This window comes from Ascaphus truei, chromosome 19 (assembly GCF_040206685.1).
Source record: "Ascaphus truei isolate aAscTru1 chromosome 19, aAscTru1.hap1, whole genome shotgun sequence".
NCBI lineage: Eukaryota > Metazoa > Chordata > Amphibia > Anura > Ascaphidae > Ascaphus > Ascaphus truei.
In genome coordinates, this window is record NC_134501.1 from 8,974,944 (window position 1) to 8,986,647 (window position 11,704).

Genomic DNA, 11,704 nt, shown 5'->3' on the forward strand with positions numbered 1-11,704 from the left:
GGGGGAAGGGGAAGAGGAGGGGGGAAGGGGAAGAGGAGGGGGGAAGGGGAAGAGGAGGGGGGAAGGGGAAGAGGAGGGGGGGAAGGGGAAGGGGAGGAGGAGGGGGAAGGGGAGGAGGAGGGGGGGAAGGGGAGGAGGAGGGGGGGAAGGGGAGGAGGAGGGGGGAAGGGGAGGAGGAGGGTGGGAAGGGGAGGAGGAGGGTGGGAAGGGAGGAGGAGGGGGGAAGGGGAGGAGGAGGGGGGGGAAGGGGAGGAGGAGGGGGGAGAAGGGGAGGAGGAGGGGGGAGAAGGGGAGGAGGAGGGGGGAGAAGGGGAGGAGGAGGGGGGGAGGAGGAGGGGGGGAGGAGGAGGGGGGAGGAGGGGGGGAGGAGGGGGGAGGAGGGGGGGAGGAGGGGGGGAGGAGGGGGGGGAGGAGGGGGGGGGGAGGAGGGGGGGGAGGAGGGGGGGGAGGAGGGGGGGGGAGGAGGGGGGGGAGGAGGGGGGGGAGGAGGGGGGGGAGGAGGGGGGGGAGGAGGGGGGGGAGGAGGGGGGAAGGGGAGGAGGAGGGGGGAAGGGGAGGAGGGGGGGAAGGGGAGGAGAGGGGGGAAGGGGAGGAGGAGGGGGGAAGGGGAAGAGGAGGGTGAAGGGGAAGAGGAGGGGGGAAGGGAAGAGGAGGGGGGGAAGGGGAAGAGGAGGGGGAAGGGGAAGAGGAGGGGGGGAAGGGGAAGAGGAGGGGGGAAGGGGAAGAGGAGGGGGAAGGGGAGGAGGAGGGGGGGAAGGGGAGGAGGAGGGGGGGAAGGGGAGGAGGAAGGGGGGGAGGAGGAGGGGGGAGGAGGAGGGGGGGAGGAGGAGGGGGGGGGAGGAGGAGGGGGGGAGGAGGAGGGGGGGGAGGAGGAGGGGGGGAGGACGAGGGGGGAAGGAGAAGGGGGGGGGAAGGGGAGGAGGGGGGAAGGGGAGGGAGGGGGGGAAGGGGAGGAGGAGGGGGGGTAAAAGGGGGGCGGAGGGGGTAAAAGGGGAGCGGAGGGCGGGGGAAAAAGGGGAGCGGGGGGGAGAAAGGGGAGCGGGGGGGGGGAGAAAGGGGAGCGGGGGGGGGGAGAAAGGGGAGCGGGGGGAGAAAGGGGAGCGGGGGGGAGAAAGGGGAGCGGGGGGGGAGAAAGGGGAGCGGGGGGAAAGGGGAGGGGGGGGAAAGGGGAGGGGGGGAAAGGGGTGGGGGGGGAAAGGGGAGCGGGGGGTGGGAAAGGGGAGCGGGGGGGGAAAGGGGAGCGGGGGGGGAAAGGGGAGCGGGGGGGGGAAAGGGGAGCGGGGGGGGGGAAGGGGAGCGGGGGGGGAGGGGAGTGGGGGGGGAGAAGGGGAGTGGGGGGGAGAAGGGGAGTGGGGGGGAAGGGGTGTGGGGGGGGGGAAGGGGAGTGTGGGACAGGGTGGAGAGCAGTGGGCATATGTATTGTCATAATTAATGTATGTGCATGTCCCCCCCCCCTCCGTGCGTCCGTCCCCCTGCTGGTTCAGCTGGTGCCCCCCCCCCCCCCCCCGTTCTCCATGACTCGGCCCCCCCCTCCCCGTGACTCCCCCCCGTTCCCCGTGAGTCGCGCTCCCCCCCCCGGCGGCCGCTTGGTCCCCCGATGTGCCGTCCGACTGAGTGAGGCGCGTGCAGGCGGCGGCAGGAAGCGCCCTGTGTGGGCCTGAGGCGCGAGGCTGTTACTGGCGCCATAAGCTGAGGCGGGACGCGCAGTGACTTACCTGAGCGGGAGGTAGCGCCGGGGAGGTAAGGGAGCAGCTGGGGTAGGAGGGCCGCGCTTCCCATCCGGAGCCGGTGCAGGGCGGCGCACGTGATGGGGGGGGGCGGTGGACAGAGGGTGAGGAGGGGGGGTGAGGGGCTCCGGAGCAGCATCGTGCGGTGGATGTTCGGATGAGTGTGGGGGTGAGTGTGGTGGGGTTGAGTGTGGGGGGGGGGGGTGAGTGTGGGGGGGGGTGAGGGGCTCCGGAGCAGCATTGTGCGGTGGATGTTCGGGTGAGTGTGGGGGGGGGGTGAGGGGCTCCGGTGCAGCATCGTGAGGTGGCATTGTGCGTTGGATGGTGGGGGGGGGGGCTCCAGTGGGGGGGGGGCTCCGGAGCAGCATCGTGCGCTGGATGTTGGGGGGGGGGGGGGTGAGGGGCTCCGGAGCAGCATTGTGAGGTGGATGTTCAGCATCGTGCGTTGGATGGTGGGGGGGGGGTGAGGGGCTCCGGAGCAGCATCGTGCGTTGTATGTTCAGCAGCGTGCGTTTGCTGTTCGTGTGAGGGGGGGGGGGGGTGATGGAGTATGTTTGGGTGAGGGGGCTTGGTGATGGGCTGCAGTAGCGGGAGAGCTGTGGCGTGCGTTCGTAGTGTGCATGAGGTTGGGGGGGGTGGTGGTGGAGGGGAGTGGTGGTGGAGGGGGTGCATGAGGTTGGGGGGGGTGGTGGTGGAGGGGGGTGTTTGTAAGAGGCAGTGTTGCGCTGCTTGTTCATGCGGTGTGTGGAGGTGAATGTTGATATAGAGATTCTGTACCTGATCTGTGGTAGCAGGCGGTGAGGGTTTTGTGGGTTGAGAGGTCGCCCAAGAGCAGTGAGGATTGTCAGTGAGGGGTGGGACAGTGGGGTGAGGGGTGGGACAGTGTGGCAGTGGTGTTGGCCGAAGGTGAGAGTCAGTGAGGGGTGGAACAGTGTGGTGAGGGGTGGGACAGTGTTGAGGTGGAGTGACAGGCCAAAGGTGCAATGCGATTGGCCCTAGGGACACAGGGCATGCAGACAAACATACAGACATTTCAGAAATATATAGTAGATGCGGGCGCACGCGCTTAGTAAATACAAGCCTTAATGGTGCTGAACGTTCAATGCCACTAAACAGGGAATTATAGTGCAACAAGTACAAATCAGACAAAGGAAAAGTAAAGCCCTGCCCCAGAGAGGTTACAATCTTTACCCTTTCCCGGCCTATCAGTAATGGCAAATAGATTTTGTGGCTCTGACCTGAGATGTTGAGCAAACTCTCAGCACTTCTTTGCTGGCGCCGGCTGGCGGGGCGATCCGGTTGAAGAGGCCGGTTCTGAGCCGTGGAGTGGGGACCAATAATGTTTTATGATCCTGTTAATGCAGGGGAAAAATTAAACACAGAACAGCAGCAGCGGCGGCATCACCGGCGGCATCACCAGTATACAGAATACCAGCAGCCGGGCATCACCAGTATACAGAATACCAGCAGCCGGGCATCACCAGTATACAGAATACCAGCAGCCAGGCATCACCAGTATATAGAATAACAGCGGCCGGGCATCACCAGTATATAGAATACCAGCAGCCGGGCATCACCAGTATACAGAATACCAGCAGCCAGGCATCACCAGTATACAGAATACCAGCAGCCGGGCATCACCAGTATATAGAATAACAGCGGCCGGGCATCACCAGTATATAGAATACCAGCAGCCGGGCATCACCAGTATACAGAATACCAGCAGCCAGGCATCACCAGTATATAGAATAACAGCGGCCGGGCATCACCAGTATATAGAATACCAGCAGCCGGGCATCACCAGTATACAGAATACCAGCAGCCAGGCATCACCAGTATATAGAATAACAGCAGCGGACGGGCATCACCAGTATACAGAATACCAGCAGCCGGGCATCACCAGTATACAGAATACCAGCAGCCGGGCATCACCAGTATATAGAATAACAGCGGCCAGGCATCACCAGTATACAGAATACCAGCAGCCGGGCATCACCAGTATATAGAATACAAGCAGCCGGGCATCACCAGTATATAGAATACCAGCAGCCGGGCATCACCAGTATATAAAATACCAGCAGCCGGGCATCACCAGTATACAGAATACCAGCAGCCGGGCATCACCAGTATATAGAATAACAGTAGCCGGGCATCACCAGTATACAGAATACCAGCGGCGGGTATCACCAGTATATAGAATAACAGCGTCCGGGCATCACCAGTATACAGAATACCAGCAGCGGCCGGGCATCACCAGTATACAGAATACCAGCAGCCGGGCATCACCAGTATACAGAATACCAGCAGCCGGGCATCACCAGTATATAGAATAACAGCGGCCAGGCATCACCAGTATACAGAATAGCAGCAGCCGGGTATCACCAGTATACAGAATACCAGCAGCCGGGCATCACAAGTATACAGAATACCAGCAGCCGGGCATCACCAGTATACAGAATAGCAGCAGCCGGGTATCACCAGTATACAGAATACCAGCGGCCGGGCATCACCAGTATATAGAATACCAGCAGCCGGGCATCACCAGTATATAGAATACCAGCAGCCGGGCATCACCAGTATACAGAATACCAGCAGCCAGGCATCACCAGTATATAGAATAACAGCAGCGGACGGGCATCACCAGTATACAGAATACCAGCAGCCGGGCATCACCAGTATACAGAATACCAGCAGCCGGGCATCACCAGTATATAGAATAACAGCGGCCAGGCATCACCAGTATACAGAATACCAGCAGCCGGGCATCACCAGTATATAGAATACAAGCAGCCGGGCATCACCAGTATATAGAATACCAGCAGCCGGGCATCACCAGTATATAAAATACCAGCAGCCGGGCATCACCAGTATACAGAATACCAGCAGCCGGGCATCACCAGTATATAGAATAACAGCAGCCGGGCATCACCAGTATATAGAATACCAGCAGCCGGGCATCACCAGTATACAGAATACCAGCAGCCGGGCATCACCAGTATACAGAATACCAGCAGCCGGGCATCACCAGTATATAGAATAACAGCGGCCGGGCATCACCAGTATACAGAATACCAGCAGCCGGGCATCACCAGTATATAGAATACCAGCAGCCGGGCATCACCAGTATACAGAATACCAGCAGCCGGGCATCACCAGTATACAGAATACCAGCGGCGGGTATCACCAGTATATAGAATAACAGCGTCCGGGCATCACCAGTATACAGAATAACAGCAGCCGGGCATCACCAGTATATAGAATAACAGCAGCCGGGCATCACCAGTATATAGAATAACAGCAGCCGGGCATCACCAGTATATAGAATAACAGCAGCCGGGCATCACCAGTATATAGAATAACAGCAGCCAGGCATCACCAGTATATAGAATAACAGCGGCCGGGCATCACCAGTATATAGAATAACAGCGGCCGGGCATCACCAGTATATAGAATAACAGCAGCCGGGCATCACCAGTATATAGAATAACAGCGGCCGGGCATCACCAGTATATAGAATAACACCGGCCGGGCATCACCAGTATATAGAACACCAGCAGCCGGGCATCACCAGTATATAGAATAACAGCGGCCGGGCATCACCAGTATATAGAATAACAGCAGCCGGGCATCACCAGTATACAGAATACCAGCGGCGGGTATCACCAGTATATAGAATAACAGCGTCCGGGCATCACCAGAATACAGAATACCAGCAGCGGCCGGGCATCACCAGTATACAGAATACCAGCAGCCGGGCATCACCAGTATATAGAATACAAGCAGCCGGGCATCACCAGTATATAGAATAACAGCGGCCGGGCATCACCAGTATATAGAATAACAGCAGCCGGGCATCACCAGTATATAGAACAGCAGCCGGGCATCACCAGTATATAGAATAACAGCAGCCGGGCATCACCAGTATATAGAATAACAGCAGCCGGGCATCACCAGTATATAGAATAACAGCAGTGGCCGGGCATCACCAGTATATAGAATAACAGCAGCCGGGCATCACCAGTATATAGAATAACAGCGGCCGGGCATCACCAGTATATAGAATAACAGCGGACGGGCATCACCAGTATATAGAATAACAGCGGACGGGCATCACCAGTATATAGAATAACAGCAGCCGGGCATCACCAGTATATAGAATAACAGCGTCCGGGCATCACCAGTATATAGAATAACAGCGGCCGGGCATTACCAGTATATAGAATAACAGCGGCCGGGCATCACCAGTATATAGAATAACAGCAGCCGGGCATCACCAGTATATAGAATAACAGCAGCCGGGCATCACCAGTATATAGAATAACAGCAGCCGGGCATCACCAGTATATAGAATAACAGCGGCCGGGCATCACCAGTATATAGAATTACAGCGGCCGGGCATCACCAGTATATAGAATAACAGCGGCCAGGCATCACCAGTATATAGAATAACAGCAGCCGGGCATCACCAGTATATAGAATAACAGCAGCCGGGCATCACCAGTATATAGAATAACAGCAGCCGGGCATCACCAGTATATAGAATAACACCGGCCGGGCATCACCAGTATATAGAATAACAGCAGCCGGGCATCACCAGTATATAGAATAACAGCAGCCGGGCATCACCAGTATATAGAATAACAGCAGCCGGGCATCACCAGTATATAGAATAACAGCAGCCGGGCATCACCAGTATATAGAATAACAGCAGCCGGGCATCACCAGTATATAGAATAACAGCAGCCGGGCATCACCAGTATATAGAATAACAGCGGCCGGGCATCACCAGTATATAGAATAACAGCGGCCGGGCATCACCAGTATATAGAATAACAGAGCCAGGCATCACCAGTATATAGAATAACAGCGGCCGGGCATCCCCAGTATATAGAATAACAGCAGCCGGGCATCACCAGTATATAGAATAACAGCGGCCGGGCATCCCCAGTATATAGAATAACAGCAGCCGGGCATCACCAGTATATAGAATAACAGCGGCCGGGCATCCCCAGTATATAGAATAACAGCAGCCGGGCATCACCAGTATATAGAATAACAGTGGCCGGGCATCACCAGTATATAGAATAACAGCAGCCGGGCATCACCAGTATATAGAATAACAGCAGCGGCCGGGCATCACCAGTATATAGAATAACAGCGGCCGGGCATCCCCAGTATATAGAATAACAGCAGCCGGGCATCACCAGTATATAGAATAACAGCAGCCGGGCATCACCAGTATATAGAATAACAGCAGCCGGGCATCACCAGTATATAGAATAACAGCGGCCGGGCATCACCAGTATATAGAATAACAGCAGCCGGGCATCACCAGTATATAGAATAACAGCAGTGGCCGGGCATCACCAGTATATAGAATAACAGCAGTGGCCGGGCATAACCAGTATATAGAATAACAGCAGCGGCCGGGCATCACCAGTATATAGAATAACAGCAGTGGCCGGGCATCACCAGTATATAGAATAACAGCAGTGGCCGGGCATCACCAGTATATAGAATAACAGCAGCCGGGCATTACCAGTATATAGAATAACAGCGGCCGGGCATCACCAGTATATAGAATAACAGCAGCGGCCGGGCATCACCAGTATATAGAATAACAGCAGCGGCCGGGCATCACCAGTATATAGAATAACAGCAGTGGCCGGGCATCACCAGTATATAGAATAACAGCAGCCGGGCATCACCAGTATATAGAATAACAGCAGTGGCCGGGCATCACCAGTATATAGAATAACAGCAGCGGCCGGGCATCACCAGTATATAGAATAACAGCAGTGGCCGGGCATCACCAGTATATAGAATAACAGCAGTGGCCGGGCATCACCAGTATATAGAATAACAGCAGCCGGGCATCACCAGTATATAGAATAACAGCAGTGGCCGGGCATCACCAGTATATAGAATAACAGCGGCCGGGCATCACCAGTATATAGAATATCAGCAGCGGCCGGGCATCACCAGTATATAGAATAACAGCGGCCGGGCATCACCAGTATATAGAATAACAGCAGCCGGGCATCACCAGTATATAGAATAACAGCAGCGGCCGGGCATCACCAGTATATAGAATAACAGCGGCCGGGCATCACCAGTATATAGAATAACAGCGGCCGGGCATCACCAGTATATAGAATAACAGCAGCCGGGCATCACCAGTATATAGAATATCAGCAGCGGCCGGGCATCACCAGTATATAGAATAACAGCGGCCGGGCATCACCAGTATATAGAATAACAGCAGCCAGGCATCACCAGTATACAGAATATCAGCAGCGGCCGGGCATCACCAGTATATAGAATATCAGCAGCGGCCGGGCATCACCAGTATATAGAATATCAGCAGCGGCCGGGCATCACCAGTATATAGAATAACAGCGGCCGGGCATCACCAGTATACAGAATATCAGCAGCGGCCGGGCATCACCAGTATATAGAATAACAGCGGCCGGGCATCACCAGTATATAGAATAACAGCAGCGGCCGGGCATCACCAGTATATAGAATATCAGCAGCGGCCGTGCATCACCAGTATACAGAATATCAGCAGCGGCCGGGCATCACCAGTATATAGAATAACAGCGGCCGGGCATCACCAGTATATAGAATAACAGCGGCCGGGCATCACCAGTATATAGAATAACACCGGCCGGGCATCACCAGTATATAGAATAGCAGCAGCGGCCGGGCATCACCAGTATATAGAATAACAGCGGCCGGGCATCACCAGTATATAGAATAACAGCGGCCGGGCATCACCAGTATATAGAATAACAGAGGCCAGGCATCACCAGTATATAGAATAACACCAGCGGCCGGGCAGTACCAGTATACAGAATAACACCAGTGGCCGGGCAGTACCAGTATATAGAACAGCAGCGGCCGGGCAGTACCAGTATATAGAATAACACCAGTGGCCGGGCAGTACCAGTATATAGAACAGCAGCGGCCGGGCATCACCAGTATATAGTAATATGTATGCACCTGGGTGCGATCTTCACACTGTTTTCTTCCTCCCTTATGTTGGAAGTGGGTGCTTTTCCTAGCAGAGAATCTTATCTACAATTATCTATACTTCTGTGATTTTGGGCTGAGCTGACTTTTCAGTTTATCTACATCCACAATTGAAACACACCCAAGGTGAGAACGTCTACACGAGGAGTCACAATGCTTTGTGAGGCAAACTCTGATTAAACAGCCCCTGATGCTTTATTTCCTATGATGGGGTTTACCCTGTTGCAGAGGTAATGGTTCATTAGTGTGCATGTTAACAGCTATTACAATGTGGCATATAGGAAATAAGACATGGCCACCAAAATCCAACAAACCCCTCTACTTTACATTTAAATCAAAGTAGTTAAAAGTCCAGGTAGGAAGCTCAGTGGTATAAGATGAATCACTAGACATTTTGGGGGGGTTTGTTTTAAATTAAACACCATTGATTCCCAATTTTGGAAGATAATGAAATCTGAGACTGCTGTGGTCTCCAAGTTCACGCACAATAACAGCTGTGAATAACTTTGGTGTGGATCCAAATGACGTCTTAAAATCTGCAAATAGGCTAGAATTCCTCAGGATAAATACAAGATGTGCATCGATTGATCTTTAAACGCAGGTCGTCGCTGGCTTTGTGAACGCCTCACCTTCTGACGAGGGCAATGCTTCACTTACCTGCAGCGCTGCCAGGCGAACGCCTTCCAGTGGCTTATCGGGGTCCACTTTCATTTCACGAGCTCTGCTGAAAACCTCTAGATCTTTAATATTGAGACAAGCCTGACGGGACGCCTGCACAGAGAGAGCAGGAGATGTGTCACTTACTTCCAGAGTGAGGAAACGGGCATTCTTCTGAGGGGTGTCGGGGTTAATTTTGATGGTCTTGGCAGCTTTGAACGCCTGTAAATTTGGTAGCTTTGCAGATGCCCGGGCAGCTCCCTGTGACAGGAGAATGGTTATAAAAGCAGTATTAAATAGATACGTTTCAGCAAACACCATGGCATTTTATACCATCAAGGTGTAATATATCCAATAACTGCCATACCTTGATTGATAAAAGTAACTGAATATTTATCTCTTGACCGCATTATACCATCAAAGGTAAAACCATACATTTTACATATAAAAAGGATTCAAGGAATAATTCAAGTGCTTCTTTTATTAGTATTTTAACATAGGATTGAAGCAGGGGGTCTGTGGAGCTGAACCCCATTCATTTCAGCTCTGGGAACCCCCTGCTATCCGAGATACAGACCTCTGAAAAGGGTGGCTGGTATCTCAGCAACGTTTAAAGCTCCCGCGTCACGCGGGCCTGTAAGGACTCGAACCTGACAACGTCCCATCTTCCTATTGGCCAGCGGGGTGCGGAGGTTTTCAAACCCCGCAGCCACCGGCACCACCTACGGAGGTAAGTATCTCTAGAAGCAGGGGAGACTGAGCCACTGATTGAGTCACCTGTGCTGAAGCAGCGATAGCCTTTGAGGACTGGAGTTGGCTACCTCTGTTCTGGACCATAGTGCTACAGCAAAGAGCAAATGGTAAGTTATGCCCAGGCTACTGAAAATAGATTGGACGTACTAATGTACCTTAAAATTAGGTATTCTGTGATGAACTGGTCTTGGAAAGTCAGCCAAGTTATTTTTCTCAATATAATCCCAAACTTTCTGGCGGATATCCCCTTTCGTGGCGCCTTGAATTTTATGAATAGAAGAGAAAATATTTAGAACATTGGGTTTTTTTTTTTTGCGTCGACGAATACGCCCCGCGGCATGAAAGAGGAATGGGTGAAAGGGTTAACATTGTAGGTAGCCAGGACGATGTCTTTATTAGAGCATTCATTTTAAATTGCAAAACGCTACAAATAACAGAGTGAAAGGGACAAATAATTACAAAGAAGAAAAAGAAAAAAAAAACATATACAACCGATTCTTAACGTGTATAATAGCAAATATACACCTCTGAACTGTACAAATAACTTTGGAAGCTGCCCTTGAAAATGAGCATGCTGCATTAAATGCAAATAGTGAGTATGTCCATTAGAGGCAAAAGGGGGAGCTCATGGAAATATTCCATTTCTATAAGGGGTCAGCAGTGCAGTACATTATCTGTAGCCTATAACAGTCTATACCCCACTCTCCCACAGCATGAAGGATTTACCAGGTTTGAGGGTGATTGCAGGCTCCATGGCAAAGAGGGTGCTGTGGGTGAGGCGTATGCAACCGGTGAGTGGAGGAGAGGTGTGCGTATGCTACTGGTGAGTGGAGGAGAGAGGTGTGTATGCTACCTGTGAGTGGAGAGAGGCATCTATGCTACAGGTGAGTGGAGAGAGGTATCTATGCAACAGGTCAGTGAGGGGATAGAGGTGTTTATGCTACAGGTGAGTGAGGGGGAGAGACGTGTATGCTACAGATGAGTGAGGGGGGGAGAGACGTGTATGCTACAGGTGAGTGAGGGGGGAGAGAGACGTGTATGCTACAGGTGGGTGAGGGGGGAGAGACGTGTATGCTACAGGTGAGTGAGGGGAGAGAGAGGTGTTTGCTGTAGCTGAGTGAGGAGAGCTGTATGCTACATGAGAGTGGAGGAGAGAGGTTTATGCTGCAGGAAAGTGAGGGGGGACAGAGAGGTGTGTGCAGCGGCCTGTGCGCCTTCTATGGGGACACAGACTGCAGAACAGCTTGTGAGTTCCACGTGTGCACTGAGAACTACGGCACACCGAAGAGGACAAATCATCTACACATGCGCAGCGTCTGCTGCTGGCTCCTGTTTCATACACATAGTCCCCAGGTCACATGGGGGAGTGTCATGTGAGTGTCATGTGAGTGTGAGCCCTATTTTGTGTATAATCAGATGCAGTTAACACTATGAGATCCTCCAACAATCTCCCATGGCCCTATGAACAATCCTATTGTAACACTGCTAAAAAAAATCCTACTAAATCACGGTTATTTTGCCTTTTACAGTTG

At 53.2% G+C, this 11,704-nt stretch overlaps 1 protein-coding gene across 2 annotated transcripts in view; it reads right to left on the reverse strand.

Moving 5' to 3' along the window:
* The window catches only part of MTHFSD (methenyltetrahydrofolate synthetase domain containing), a 21,934-nt gene extending 10,495 nt beyond the window's left edge, over positions 1 to 11,439 (reverse strand). Inside the window, exons 1-4 of one of the 2 annotated variants that reach the window (XM_075576471.1) lie at positions 10,899 to 11,439; positions 10,328 to 10,431; positions 9,420 to 9,533; positions 2,966 to 3,079 (exon numbers count right to left, since the gene is read on the reverse strand). In XM_075576471.1, coding sequence (XP_075432586.1) covers positions 2,966 to 3,079; positions 9,420 to 9,533; positions 10,328 to 10,431; positions 10,899 to 10,926 — 360 coding nt within the window. In that variant the 5' untranslated portion in view covers positions 10,927 to 11,439. Of the gene's footprint in view, positions 1 to 2,965; positions 3,080 to 9,419; positions 9,534 to 9,566; positions 9,681 to 10,327; positions 10,432 to 10,898 lie in introns of both variants that reach the window. The other variant, XM_075576469.1, reaches the window with a different exon arrangement.
* Between the last annotated feature and the right edge of the window lie 265 nt (positions 11,440 to 11,704).